General features: G+C 37.6%; 1 protein-coding gene across 8 annotated transcripts in view; it reads right to left on the bottom strand.

Annotated features, from left to right (window-relative positions):
- TENM3 (teneurin transmembrane protein 3) overlaps window positions 1-15,957 on the bottom strand; it is a 439,982-nt gene that overhangs the window by 106,324 nt on the left and 317,701 nt on the right. For all 8 annotated transcript variants that reach the window (XM_065899884.1, XM_065899885.1, XM_065899886.1 and 5 more), the window contains 5 exons: window positions 8,994-9,208; window positions 3,287-3,497; window positions 2,755-2,856; window positions 2,360-2,554; window positions 1,084-1,284 (listed from right to left, as the gene is read on the bottom strand). In XM_065899884.1, coding sequence (XP_065755956.1) covers window positions 1,084-1,284; window positions 2,360-2,554; window positions 2,755-2,856; window positions 3,287-3,497; window positions 8,994-9,208 — 924 coding nt within the window. The remainder of the gene's footprint in view (window positions 1-1,083; window positions 1,285-2,359; window positions 2,555-2,754; window positions 2,857-3,286; window positions 3,498-8,993; window positions 9,209-15,957) is intronic.

The following is a 15,957-nucleotide window of genomic DNA, read 5'->3' as shown; positions in this document are numbered from 1 at the left end:
ACGCTCTTAAGTACTTTCTAATACTGTTCCCCTAGTCAAAAAATATTCCCTGAACCTCCACACTAACTACAATCTTTAAAAGAAGGCAAGAAATGTTAAAAATCTCCTTGACAACTTTCAATAGGCATCAAGGCGGGATCTAAATCCTGACTGAATTCAGCATATTAGTCCAGGTAACTCAATAGAATATTATACTGGAACACACTGGTTTCTAAGTATGTCATGTGTGTTTATCTCATCTCCCCAATTAAACTGTAATCTTCTAGACTAGAACAGTATCTTTTCAAACTGTATGACTAACGCGTGGCTCATGGAATTAATTCATGGGTTGCAACCGGCATTAAAAAAAGTAGAATGGACTTGGGAGAAAGTATCAGTGTTTATCACTTTGTAAACCTTTTGTTTCAGTGATGTGAGTATATGCACATATATGTATATGAGGTCACAATGTAAAAACGTATTTAAGACCACACGTTATTTAGGTCATGGTCAAAAACTTGAAAGCCAGTATTCTACAGGGCAGGGATGACTGACACTCTTTTATCCCTGCAGTGTCTGTCACAAAGCCATGCACAGAGCTGGCGCTCAAAAACAACGTGACTGATTGGATAAAATTACTACCTGTCATTTCTATTATAATCATAGAGTTACAATTAAAAACTCAGTGTTGAACCATTATGTACACCATAATATCTATATATGTTTACTCTTTATTGTGATAATATTAAGTCTTCTGTTGTCACATAATTTTTTAATTGAAGCCTCTCTGTTTACGAGATAATGTGCTTAAATCTCCAAGCTGTACACAGGCCTTCAGAGTTAAGAAGAGAGAGAGCTTTACACAAGTGAAAGATTCTTCTTTACATTAATACTAAAAGAGAAATTTAATGACAAATTGACTAAGCCTGTTTCTTTCCATATTATAAGATAACAAATTTCATTACTTTTAATATTTATTTCTATAAATGCTCACTTTAATAAAATCTATATTAAGTATAATAAGTGTGTTTTAAAAATTAAAATGTTGTAACCTGTAGCTAAACAATATTAAGCGCTCAATCGTATGGCATGTATGAACCTCACCATTTGAGCAGTCTGGGCCAGTCCAATTAGGGTCACAAGTGCAGGAGCCACTTTCTTGAAGATATGTTCCATGACCAGAGCACTGGTCTGGACACATGGTCTTGAGTATTTCACAATTGTTACCACCCCATCCTGGATTGCAGTGACATTCCCCATGGATACACACACCATGATTAGAACATCCAGGGTCTAGACAATCAGCTAGTGGAGAGAAAAGAGAACAAATTTATGGTCAAATCTAGAAGATATACACAAGTACATATGGAACAAAGAATTACACCTCAATCTAAGTTACCTGAACACTTTGGATACTCAAATGTTTACCCACTGTTTATTTGCAAGAACTTGTTTCTGAAAAATGCAGAGAATGTATACAATAAAGCATCAAGAATCATGCCATTTAGGTAACTGAGACTCTTGCAAGGATTTATAATTCTAGTGAATTACACACTTCTGCTCTTGATTGCTTTCCATTCTGCCCAATCAGAGAGTAATAAGTATTGGCTTCTCTATAACAAAATCTGAATCAGCTGACCTAATCCATAACCGCTGACTACTGACAGCTGTATGGGACCCTCAAATGTTTGAGAAATAAACGAGTTGCAGACTCTCCATCTCTCTTAATTCACTTTAATGTGCTTTAGGTGACGAGATTTAATTTAGCAATTTGACTCAATAAAACTTTACACTTGTAGGGTCAATGGCCTGAAAATTTAATTCCAGAGACTTAATTGTGTCACTTTGTGTGTGCAGATCGATAAAATCCATTTGACTGAAGAATGGAAATGGTGCTTTTCTGCTTTTTGAAAAAACAGTTCAACTGCACTTTACAGTATAGCATCTTGACTATCAACATTATATACAGTTACGGCACAAACCCATGATGTGTTTTTCTCCATCAGTATACTATGTTCAATACTCTGTCTTTCTAGAGAGGCCAAAATGCTAGATTTAGAAGCTGGCATCAAGGTGAAAAACTGCAAAAAAAAAAAAAAAAAAAAAGAATTCAACGGTTCACCGTTGGTTCTAAGACAAAAATGTTTGTGTACTTTCTCAGAGTAAAAGAAAAAAAAATATTCACACAATTGAGAGAGAGCTAAAGGACTCCTCGGTATTTTTTTTATTAGGTAAAATGTTCATGAAGCAATGCAAAATCAAAATTCCTTTCAGAAGGAGGCATATAAAAAGATTCATCTGCCAAACTAAGGGTTAGACATATAAGCTGTTTCTTTATGAAGCTATAACGACAAACCTCTGCAAGGTTTGACATGTTTACCTTCTTCACAGTTCTCTCCTTTGTATCCAGAGTTGCAAACACAAGAGCCCACGATACAAATCCCACGACCCCCGCACTGCGGGTCGATACACTGCGTATTTGGTACATCACACTCGGTGCCCTTCCAGCCACTGAAACAGAGGCAGCGGCCCTTGGAGTACTGGCCGTTGCCACTACACAGCACTGGACAGGCTGCTGTGAAATAAAACACGACAGAGGAATTAGGAATTAACAGCCACGTTTCCCATCGAGAGTCTCCAAGAACAGGCACATCGTTGGAACAAGCGATCTGCCATTTCTCCCCTCTTTTCTTTCCTGTCTTGAGAGCTTTCTGAATTGCTCGTGTTTCTACAGCTTATTTATATTGGCTTAAGAAAAGAATCTAACTCGCATACCTCTTGAACAATCCGGACCTAGAAATCCTGGAAAACAATGGCAAGTTCCAGAAACACACTCTCCATTTCCATGGCAATTTCGGGGGCATTCCACCACAGACTCTGAAGAAAAGAAAAAGAAGCAATCCTTGCTGTGCAGCCTGCCTCTCGTGCAGGGTAAACTGTGTCACTTCGATCATTTTAGCTACATCTTGAAGGAAGCATGGGTGGCTTGCTCCATAACCCCCCAAAAGTATTCATTCATACCGGATTATTCGAACAGTAAAGCAAAACACCGACATTTCAAATGCAGACGTTTTAAAGCGTTTTCGCAATGCACTGTCCTCCCCCAAGCTACTTCCAAGTGATACTGTCTTCCGGTGCTTCACGGTTTGTCACACAGTCATAAACAAACAATTAAAAAAATATTTCTCACTTTTACCTCAGGCTCTAGCATCCTAGGGATCACTCAAATTGGTGAAGACAGTTGCATTTCTATGCAACAGTGTTGAGGCCGGAAGCCCGGAAGTGACGCTTTGAAGACAGTTCTTACCTATCACAATGGTATTGAAGGACACCTGCTCTGCACTTTTCCCATCATTATAAAAAGCCAGATGCCAGATTCCAGAATCCAAGTACTGGATAAAGCCGGCCTCGTGGAGACTGACGGACCTCGCCTGTCGCCCAGCTCTTTCGGACTCAAGCAGGTTCCGTTGCTCTCGTGCAATCAGCCTGCTGCCATCCAGCAGTTCCACAAAGTCGTACTGAGAATGGGGAAAAGGAGAACTGTTGAGTAGTCGGAAAGAGTACGGTTGTGGCTGCTCCTCTCTTTCCTTTCCAAACTTTTCTCCTTTGCTCTAATAAACACAGTGGTAGAAAAAAGTTCCTGATTGACAGGTCTTCTAGGCATCGCGCTTACAGGGGTGATGGAGATTACCCACTGCACACCAAATACCACTGGTGTATTGAAACATCACAGACCATTTCTTCCCTTGATGCGCAATACGGTTTCCAAACGTATTTAATTCTTCTGACTGATAAAAAGTTTGTGAGTTTACAGAACAGACTTGTGGTTGCCTAGAGGCGGAGGGGGGTTGGGGCAGGGATAGATTGGGAGTTTGGGATGAGCAGATGCAAACTATTATATATAGGATGGATAAACAACAAGGTCCTGCTGTATAGCTATATTCGGTATCCTGTAATAAACCATAATGTAAAAGAATATATATGTATAACTTTGATGTACAGCGGAAATTAACACAACATTGTCAATCAACTATACTTCAATAAAATTATGAAAAATTTTTTTTTAAGTTTGTGAGTTTAGGCAGTTTGGGGATACAACCATAAACCTGTACTATTCCAAACCCAGCAGCTCTATTTTAGTTAGACCATTAGATGATCCCTTAAGATCTTCTCCTATTTAATACTCAAGTAGTAACCACTGCTACTGAATAATTACTTTGTGCCAGGATTATTTTTAATCCTCCTATAGCAACACTTCTAGGAAGGCATTAATGTTTACACTTCAAAGATGAAGGAAACTGAAGCTTGAGCAGGGTCAGATATCCGGTCATTGGCGCAGGTGGTATGTGAACTCCAGTGCGCTTTGCTCCAAAGCTTGGGCTGTTCCCGTTACCCCAACTCCACCCCTCTCTGTGACCCTGATGTAACCATTCCGAGCATCATGGAGAAAGCCATGGATTTTTACTTAGTTACAGTTAGATCAAAAACATATTAACAAGATGCCTTTACATCTTTGATCAAAAGTCTAAAAAATTAAACAATGGAGGAATTTTGAAGGGATGGCCGGCCCAATTATGATCATGAAGTCAGTCATCATTAAACTTAATTTTTGTTTTAGCAAGATTAATCATGAACATTGGGTAGTTGGAAGAATGTAACCGGAGAATTTGAAGATAATTTTAAAAAATATGGGGACTTCCCTGGCGGCACAGTGGTTAAGAATCTGTCTGCCAATGCAGGGGACATGGGTTCGAGCCCTGGTCCAGGAAGATCCCAGATGCCGCAGAGCAACTAAGCCCGTGCGCCACAACTACTGAGCCTGCACTCTAGAGCCCATGAGCCACAACTACTGAGCCCGCAAACCACAACTACTGAGCCTGTGCGCCTAGAGCCCGTGCTCCACAAGAGAAGCCACCGCAATGAGAAGCCCGTGCACCGCAACGAAGAGTAGCCCCCGTTCGCCGCAACTGGAGAAAAGCCCGTGCACAGCAACGAAGACCCAACGCAGCCATAAATAAACAAATAAACAAGCACATAACTAAATAAACAGGAAAAAAATGGAATGTGACTGGTAACAGTGGGGTAAAATTTTGTAGCCAGAGATAATTCCGTGAATTTGGAAGACACTGTAAAGATTTTCCAACACAGTTTTAATAAACTTGTTAGACAACAGTTTCTTAAATAGTGTCTATAGGCTCTAACCCAGTTTCATTTTATTCCTGGGGTATGTATTTATGGTGAAAAGTACACTACAGCACTATAAATATAAATCATTAACGCTAAAGCACTACACATGTGAATCATCGATATTCTACTTTCTGATAGATTGCTTAAATGGAATTTCATCAGACATCTTTCCTAAGGAAAGGTTATTTATACTGAATCCCTTAATACAATCAAATTGAAAAAAATCAGTTGTTGGGATTCTAAGAATCACAGTTAAATACGCTGCCACTGTACACAGACCTCTTACTGTTACTATTGGACAGAATTTAGAATATCTAATTCAGCTTCCGACATACTAAATTTTAAATTTAAATATAAAAGCTTTTTTTGGTTATTGTTTGGTGTAGTCAAACTGCATTATAACATCATTCAGCTGTGAGAAATATAAAAAAAGCCACAACGTAATTAGCATTCAAACACGTTTTCATTTACAGCTTATGAGGATGAAAATAATGACTGGTATGGATATCTGAACTGCAAAATTTCACTGGGATTCTGTTCCGAAATTATCAGAGGAAATTAATTCAGCACATTTGAAAGGTGCCTCTGCCTCAAATAGGCCATTCATTTTCTCATCAGATTTAAATACTTGATTAGCATGGCAAAAAAGACAAGAAAAAGTTTCTTCTTACGGTCCCATTGCACATAAACACTTTTTTCTCCTAACAAGCCCTATTAATTGTCACCTTTATCATAGGGATCATTGTTTCTCATCACACTGTGAACAACAAAGTGAGGCTGGGCGGGGAGGAGCTGACGGTTGTTGAGTCTCTACCCAGTTTGAGGCCCTTCGGGGGGCATTTCACACACAACTTCAGGAGGGCACTCAAATACCTAAAGACACGTCCCCTATCTAACACCGAAGCTATCTCCACGAAAAGGAAACAAACTCTGTGGGGCAGAAATTTAATAACCTTTGTTCTCAGGGTGTAAATTAATCACTTACGGGCAAATCTGAGAGTTTTGCTCTCTAATACCTATTCATAAGATTCCTCTGGCTTTTTCTGCGCAGCAAGTCTTAGAATCTTATGCTGTTATTTTTTTTTTTTTTTTTTTTTTGCGGTACGCGGGCCTCTCACTGCTGCGGCCTCTCCCGTTGCAGAGCACAGGCTCTGGACGCGCAGGCCCAGCGGCCATGGCTCACGGGCCCAGCCGCTCCGCGGCACATGGGATCTTCCCGGACCGGGGCACGAACCCGCGTCCCCTGCATCGGCAGGCGGACTCCCAACCACTGCGCCACCAGGGAAGCCCTCTTATGCTGTTTTTAGGACAAAACTCAGTCTCACCACTTTGGAGGAGCAATCATGAGACACAGCTTATACCTGATAAAGGCATCTTGGTGGTTCGTTTCTGAACAGATTTTCCATATTCTTAACTCATTTCAGTTATCAAAATGATGAGAACGCAGAATCTATGGATACCTAACTGTGCTCTTAAATCAACTCTTTGGTGGTGGTAGATTCTTGCTGTAAATCATTGACATAGAGGAGGGAGTGATTTTAAAGATCACCTGTTGCAGCTCCTTCATTTTACAGATAGACACCGAGGCACAAGGAAGTTAGACTTGTGCAAGGTCACAAGGTCATAAAGTGGCAGGGGTGTGTGCTCAAGAACCCAGCTTTCCGACTCCCATTCTAAAATAGCCTTCATGCAGATGCACTTAAAGGATACAGGACAGTATTAACTGTAAAGCGTTAACTTGCTCCCTTAGGCTTCTAACTGTCCAGGAGAATGAACTGAGCATCAGGGAGAAGAAAGTCAGTCGATTCCTTGGTAACAATCATATGGACAGTTTTACAAAGGGTCACAAAGACTTTCAAAACTCAAGTGACTATTCTGTATGGTTGGCCAATTTTAATTATTTCTGGTTGATTTATTTAACGTTCCCCAGAAACAGAGAAATGTTCAATTTGGGCTGTTTTACAGCATATTTCATGTTTAAACATTGAACTCAGAAACAGCTGTCTGCTCTGCTGATCTTGAATAAACTGCAGGAAGGAACTCTAATAACTGTGGAGCTTAAGAAAATGCATAACCTACTTAAACACATATATTGTGGGAGAAAAGAAAAGTGGATATCACGTATATTGTGTTTAAATACCAGAAGAATTATAAGAAAACCTGAAACTACACCTTTTATTCCCTAGTCTTATATGGTATATATAACCTCCAATAAGTCAACCCTAAATATTTAAATAAACCTTAAGTGTCCAATGCATCAGAGAATGTTTTCTGAAATTAATTTTTGGAATTTTTAGGTTACAAGCTCGCTATTGTACCTAGTTTAGAGGTATGTTTCTTGAGTTATACAAAAATAATTTAATCATGTATGTGATTCCAGTGGAAAAAAATTTTTTTTTCCTATTTCACTGGACTACTGCTCTACTAAATGCAATCTATCTGCTATAACTGAAGTCAGAGAGGGCCACTTCCACTTAAGAAAATCCGGTTATTACATCTTAGTCAGTGTCACCTATAACATTAACTAGAGTCAAATGCAATTGTAATCTAAAATTTAAAATTGGACCCCAGTACACAATAAGAGGAATTTGACATGTAAACATTAAAGGAATTACTTTAACAATGTAGATATGAAAAACGTTAAATCAGAAAAATGAATACACCAAAGCATGACATTCAAAAAATTTACAGCTGTATAATTTATGTATGCATATGAAACTTTCCCTGATCCATGACGTTAGAGAGTTCAAATTTTCTTACTCATCTTTTTTTTAAAGATATTATTTTTATTAGTATAGGGATCAATTTTTCTTTATAATTTGTATTCCGAGGTTATAGAAAAAGCATTTCTCACAAAATTACATAATATAAAGCATACATGAAAATCCTCTGGTCCTCATTTGATAAATCCAATTAAAATCGGCATGAAATTCTATGAGTAAATAAACTGATTTTCAAGTATAACTTTAAGCTTATCTAACTGTCAATTTTAATTAACCATCTATTACATTTTTTGGAATTCCTGTTTTGGGGAAAAGTCCCGGCTCCAGTTTTGTGGTAGGTAATTTAAGTAATTTCTCTTAGACATAATGGGACCTCTTTAAACCACAATTTCCAATTTATACACCGCGAGCCAATATTAGACTATGAAAAATCTGTGGGATTATCGGTCTGTGACAGTTGTGAGGTGATTTTCATTAAAGCAAATTGACTTTAAAGTTCTTTGAATCTACGATATAGGGGCATTTGAATTGTTTTGGGATCATCCTTGGTGACCTATGAAAGCTCTTTTATCTCTGTATTTCAGTGTTCATCATATGTAGACTAGGAATCATGGCTTAAGTTGATAAAGTTTATATCATGATATTTCTGTTTATGTTCCCATAATTTCTTTACAAAGAGTAAATCTGACATAAAGCAAAAGGTATATAATGTATTTTCAACAGAATGAACACGTTTGAGATGAAAATGTCATGCATCTATTACACGAAAGGAGTATGATCTTTGGAAATGATCATAGAATCTTTCTAAAACACTTGGAAAATCTACGGTGTTTTACTACGTACTCAGATGATGTTCCATATTCATCAGGTTACTCACAAATTCTGTACATTTTGATCAATCAATAATGATTAAAGCAAGTCAGGAAGAAAATGCTGTTCTTCCTACTAATTCAAAAATCTCAAGATAAGTGTCACCTATATTCAAAATTCTTTTCACTGTAAAAGATCAACACAGAAGTGGTCAAACAGTTAAACAGCTGAACTTAAGAAACAGAATGACTTTAAAAATGTAAACTAGCAGTTTTTACTGGTAACAGAGCCTACCTGAGTATGGGAAGGTGGTAAGCCTTTTCGGCCATATACTCCAATCAGCGCATCTTTCTGAAGAGAGATATTGAATTTAAGAAACTGCGGCTGATCAATAAGGAGCTGTGATCTCCAGAAGATCCCAGGAGGAACCTCTTGAATTGCTCTTCGGCCAATATCAAGTTCTCCGGAATCTATGGTGTTATTTTCTTGTGTAAATCCACCCAATCTTCCTGAATGTAAGAGATCCATTGAAAAAGAACAAAAAATTAAAAAGAAACAAAGCCAAAAAACAGCTTTCTGACTTTCAAAAAATTCTTTTTATTTAAATGCTCAAAAATTTCATTTTCTTCTGATAAATGAAATGCTCTTATTTATTTCTAATTTTCCCTTTAAAAGGTTTTCCTTTGTTAGGTATTGTTCAACCAACACTGAGCACATCCTTTAAGATATTTAAGTCAACATCCCTTTACTTCCTCCCAAGTTATGCCTATTACTGCAACTGTTTTCACACCTACAGTATTTCTTGATGGCTTAAAACGTAATTATCTTACAAATTACGTGTGTTATTTCTTGGGAGAGATTAATCTAAGTCTGGTATTTACCAGTCATTCTAAACATACCACAACCCTGCAAAGTGTAAATTAATGGATTGGAAATTGCAGAATGGATTATGGAGATTTCCAAATCAATCCTTAAGCAAACAACAAAAACAGTCAATGGCACAGATTCATGTAGTCCCTCCAAACTATATAGTAGAATGAATGAAAATTCAGATGCCTGAAGGGCGGCTGAGAGGGGGCAGGGGGCACGTTATGAGGGGAAGGGAAGGAGGAGGGGTAAGTTTAAATTCTCACGAAGTTTTTAATGTAGGCTGCCACAACTTCTCTTCCTTCTGATCTTTACCTCAACGTCACCTTCAGCCTTCCGCGCACGTGTGTTAGCCCTCTCACTAACTTTCAACGTGATGAGAACAAAGAGTCTCCACTCCCTGAATCTCTGACCCCTCTTAGAGACCATCTCCTTCCCAGTTTTAGGAAACAGATCCAAGAATCCTCTTTTTTGGTATGTCTCCGGCTCCTTCCCTCTTCATTAAGGATCTTCCTCATTCTGAGGGGGTTAGTGATAGAGAAGGTTTTACAATTTGCCTTAAATGGACACAAAACCACACTGTATCTTATTCCATGGAAAGCGTCCATGAACGCAAAGGAAGAGAATGGAAGTGGGCAGATTATCCTGTAGCAAGTCAATCTTTTTGAAAGTCACAACGTTGACAGTATTGAATTTGTCTTTTTAAGAACACTGATCTGAATATTAATTCAGATATTACATAATGTTATAAAATATCGATTATACAACACCGGATAAGTTGTGAATTCAAAATTTAGATGACTTCATTTCAAGTTGGAGAGTTGTGAACTATTTTATTTTAATGACAGAGGAGAGTCTTCTATCTATGAAGAATTATTATTTTAACACTGAGTTCATTTTTTTTTTTTTTTGAGTTCATTTTTGAGTGTTTACTAGGGACACAGAATTGTGGGTGTCAAGAAGAAATATAAATTAGAGAATAGAATCTTAGAGATTAGTCTGGCTTTGATGGCTTCTGCCATCAAGCAACTAGCTACCTGGTTGGGAAGACAACACCTAAAAACTAATAAATTAAATGACCATCTAAAGCAACACATGGTTAAAGGTCAGAGCAAAGTGATATCACTGAAGGCTGGAGGTGGAAAGATTTCACAGAAGGGGTAAGTTCTGAGCTAAACTTTGTAGGACAAGGAGGCTAAGGTTTCTGAATTGGGGTAAATATCGTAACTAAAAACATGGCAATGGAACTGAACACGTGTTAGGGTGATGGTGAGCAGAGACGTCCATCTGGCTAGAAAAGAAGTTAAGAAAGGCAGGAGTCAGATAAACGTAGGTTTGAATCCCAACTCTGCCAATAATTAGCAGTGTGACCTGAAGGTATATACTAAAGCTCTGATTCTAAACCTCACCTGTAAAATGGGGCTAGTAATAATGCAATCACAGGACTGCTATAAGGATTACATGAGGTATTCTATATAAAGCACTTGGCTCTCAGTAGGTATTAAATGCATGGAAGACATTAATGGGTTTGTCGTGGAAGTAATGAAAGATAAGATTGGAAAAGGAAAAATGATATCAGATGGTGGAGGCCCCTGAACACCAGGTTAAAGAATTTGGTCTTAAAAAAAAAAAAAAAAAGAATTTGGTCTTTATAATTCGTGTTCCTCTTTAAAAAAAATTTTTTTGTGTGTGTGTTATTTTCTTTTTTTACATCTTTATTGCAGTATAATTTTTTACAATGGTGTGTTAGTTTCTGCTTTATAACAAAGTGAATCAGTTATACATATGCATATGTTCCCACATCTCTTCCCTCTTGCGTCTCCCTCCCTCCCACCCTCCCTATCCCACCGCTCTAGGTGGTCACAAAGCACCGAGCTGATCTCCCTGTGCTATGCGGCTGCTTCCCACTAACTTTTTTGTATTTTCAACTCTGTCAAAGAGCATTATTCCACCCCTTTTCTTGAAGGTAGGTATGTATGTATATACATAGATATATATAGGCATTGTGTTACTATGCATATAATTTATGGCATGTTTTAAAAATAGGTACTTGAAATAGATTTAACATGGGTTAATTATACTTCAATGCTACAAAGGCACTTATCTGTTAATATGTTTTGTGTGTGTGTGTGTGTGTGTGTGTGCGTGTGCGTGCGTGTCATCAGGAGAAACAATTCAAGATTAGTAAGAGGGCTTCCCTGGTGGTGCAGTGGTTAAGAATCTGCCTGTCAATGCAGGGGACGCTGGTTCAAGCCCTGGTCCGGGAAGATCCCACATGCCGTGGAGCAACTAAGCCCGTGCACCACAACTACTGAGCCCATATGCTGCAACTACTGAAGCCTGCGTGCCTAGAGCCCATGCTCCGCAACAAGAGAAGCCACCGCAATGAGAAGCCTGCGCACCGCAACGAAGAGTAGCTCCCGCTCGCCGCAACTAGAGAAAGCCCACGCGCAGCAACGAAGACAACACAGCCAGAAAAAAAAAAAAAAGATTAGTAAGGAACAGATGTTTATGGAAGATATCCAGGTTATGGCCATTAGGGTCTAGAGTAATTCACAACAAATCACATTTATGGATAAGTGTGAAGTTTGAGGGAGAGTGTGTTATTAGTAAGTGTTGGGATTCTTTTCTATCTGGACTGCTGCATCCTACAATGACATATGACCATCAGGTGCAAAGGACAGCTACACCTAAACAGAGACCCATTAAAGGTTCTGATCGGGCAAAAGGTGACACGAAATAACTGTCTCAAGGACATTAAAGTGCAGTAGTGCGGGAAGCCCAGAAGTGGAGAGATGAGTTAGGATACAGTTGCAACAACCTAGGTAGGAGGCAGGAGGGGGCTGTAAAAGAAAGCTTAAGAAAAAGTCATTATGTACAGTTTCACTTCCTTTCTTTTTTCCTGATGTCTGTAATCACGGCAGTTAACAGTCCTTTACCTACCAGGTCTATCTTTGTTGAACTAATTTACTAATATAAAATGTTCTTGAAAATAAAAGTTCAAAATTGGGTTATAGTAATCACTGTAATTTTCCAGGTATCAACTCACAGACTATAAATCATGCATCATTCATTAAAATTTAAAATATGTATCGTATGATATTAATAAATATTCATTTTAGCAAAATTAGAATATATAAATGAAAAGATAAAAAATATAACCCCACACCCAGAGATTACTTTTGCTTGCTATCTAAGCAAATATCTTTCTTTATTCACAGGAATTTTAAAATACCTGAGATCAAGTTCTACTTTTCATTTTGGAAGCTTTTGCACAAGAACCTAAATTTCTCATAAATTAGATTTTACCAAGAAGATTAAGGAGGAGGGAAAAGAGAAATGGAATTAACCTTTAGTGAGAACCTACAACATGCCAGGTAGTTTCACCTGTACTACCTGTTTTAAATTTCAAAACAACTCTATGAGGTCGATATTATTTTGAGATGAGGAAATTAAGGCTCAAAGAAGTAAATTACATGCCTAAAGTGACGGCTGAGTCAAGATGCAAATCGGGGTCTGCACAATTCCAGAACTATGTGTTTTATAGAGTCATCCGTATAATCTTTGCTTTTTATTAAAAAATATTTATTTCAGATTACTGGGTTTTAAGTTTGTCTATTCCATATAAAATCAAGTATGTTAGCTCGCTGAAAGATACCAGAGAATCTGCTTAGCTTTCAATTTTAGGACATAATTTATTAGGAAGTAATGGGCAGTTTTGTGTGCCACGGATACTATAACAAAATATTCTGTGTGTTATAATTTACTATAAATTCCCAATAAGTTTTTGTCTTTTGGTTGACTTCCACATGGTGCTATTTAAAAACATATCCAATGGAGCAGTAGTCTTTTTTCCCACTAACATGTTAGTAAACATGAGATCATTCATATTTGGACTCATTATGTTCACACATTTCTAAGGCTATGATTATACTTTACTGTTATTAACAAGTTTATTGTTATTTTCTGAAGCTTATGTGACTGAATCTACTCTCTGGTCTTCACCCTATCTCCTGCTGGTACAAGTGGTTTAGTAGTTTTAACAGCGCACACATGCTTTGAGAGCCGGTAAGCATTAAGTGGTACTAATCCTGGAGCTGTTTTTCCAAAACACCATCTTTGCCCAAGAGCGTTAGCTTTGGAAATAGTAATCAAGTTCTGACTTCTAGGCTTTCAGGTTTTGCTTTGTTGCTTCTCCGTATTCTATTTTGAGGTGTTAAAATCTTTCTCACTGAAAAGATATGTGTACCCACTGATGGGTCAATAAGTGTATCTACTTATCCAATTAGTCCCATAGCTAATTTAACAGGTGGCTCTTTTTCAGAGAGAAGGTTCTTTCATTTGTAAGACAAAATAACCAATACTGAGTGGATGTGCTTGAATGGGGCAGCAGTAGCTACGATCATAGTTTTCTTGTGTACCTGTAATGAAAAAGCTTCACAGAATCTCAGAGTTCAAGTGCCCTTGGAGGTCATTTAGTCAAGGAGTCTTCAAACAAGAGTAGTCATACCCCTAAGGAACCTGAGGACTTTCCAATGAGGAAAGAGGGGTAGAGTATTTTATGGGAATTAACTTCTAGAACCTCAACAACTTCCATATGTAGACTTCTTTGCAACAGACAGGCACACCTCTCACACATCCAGAATCTTGCTTTCATACATTGTCTTAGAACATAAAGTTTCCAGTGTGTCAAACAGGCAAAACTGAAAGTATTTTTTGTTGATAAACCTCCTTTAGTCAAGACACCATAAACCCACGGTAGGGCTTCAGTGTTCTTCCTGTCTTACACGTATTTCTATCAAAGGCAAAGTGCGGTGAAGTTGAGAAATGGAGTATTTAAGACTGTTGGCACGTTTTAATATCCGATATATCAAAAGGGAGGGAGAACCTTATTGTTTCATGCCCCCATCACCCACCCAAACATTGTCCATGAATGCTTTTCATTTGCAGAAGAGTTTCATGATTGCAAAGAGAACATCAATAAAGTAAGAAATGTTAAAGGCAATGATGCCTTACTTAATCCAATGGTCAAACTCCTGGCAAGGATTTGGTCTTTCTTCATCTCTCTACTGCCTGCCTAGCATAGGAATTCGGAGCTGAGACAGTTGTGACAAAACGTGTATTAATTTATTTGAACTGAAAAAACAAGTCATACTTTTTTCTGACAGAAAATGTTTGATTTTAATGGGAACTAGCTCTGCCAGTAAATTATATAGTGGGTATTCCTCATAAATTAGTGAGCTAACTAAATAGAGATATTGAAAGTATATAATATGATAAAAGCATTCAAGAGAGATTACACCTAAGGTAAATGAAAATGAACAACAGTTCCATTTTCCAGTTCATTCTGCATGTATTAGATAAAGTGCCACGAAGTAAAAGAATAAGAGGTATAGTTGGCAGTATGTATTTTGCTAAGCCTTGGTGAATACCTTTTCTGGTATTCTCCACGGAAATTGAGAAATCGTATTGATTCGAAAACTGCATAACGCATCTTTTTGAAAGCAGGTAGTTGCTAGTTCTTTGCTTTCAATAAAACTGAAGAAGAAATGTGATGAAGTTGACAGCTTGCAGACCACTGAATATACTTTTTGGAAATAGATCACAATGTGGTCTAATAAGGATTTCAAGTCATTAAACGGCATCCTTCCAAAAAAACTCTTCCACTCCCTTCTGCTTATCTTGTAGCAAGATTTCTTACGTTCATACTTGTAACAAAGGATAAGAGGAACAGAGTTGATACTGAACCTTGCTTTGCTCTTGTAATAAGTAATATTCATCAGTGAATACATAAACTATTTGAACAAGTCCCCATTCATCTCATTCAGAGGTATTTTTAATACATTTTCACTTTTTACATTTAATGATTATCAAAATGCTCAACGTATTTATATCATAATCAGGTTGATTTCATCCGAATATGTACAACTAATAACTGTAAACAAAATTCAGTACAGAACAAAACGGATTTTAGAAAACACTTAAGAGTATTATGGTTGCATACAGCAGGTTCTTATTAGTAATCCATTTTATACATATTAGTGTATATATGTCAATCCCAGTCCCCCAATTCATCCCATCACCACCACCCCTGCCACTTCCCCCCTTGGTGTCCATACGTTTGTTCTCTACATCTGTGTTAAAATTCAATATAAATTTGTACACATATTTTGTTTTAGAGGCACAAGAACAAAGTAGTTTGAAGATCACTGATCTATTCTAGCCTTTCCTATGAAATGTGAATCTCATTTTTAAGTGCCTATCAATGTCTTTTGCTTCAAATTATTACACTATTTAGAATGGATTTATTTTGAATTAAAGTCTCAGAATGTGTCTTTTCTAAAGGGTAGATGCTGACCTGACCCTGTCGTTATAATCAGTGATATAGAGA

Source organism: Phocoena phocoena, chromosome 21, assembly GCF_963924675.1.
Source record: "Phocoena phocoena chromosome 21, mPhoPho1.1, whole genome shotgun sequence".
NCBI classification, from domain to species: Eukaryota; Metazoa; Chordata; class Mammalia; order Artiodactyla; family Phocoenidae; genus Phocoena; species Phocoena phocoena.
The sequence above is the reverse complement of the archived record's forward strand: the minus strand, read 5'-3'. Positions and strand labels throughout refer to the sequence as shown.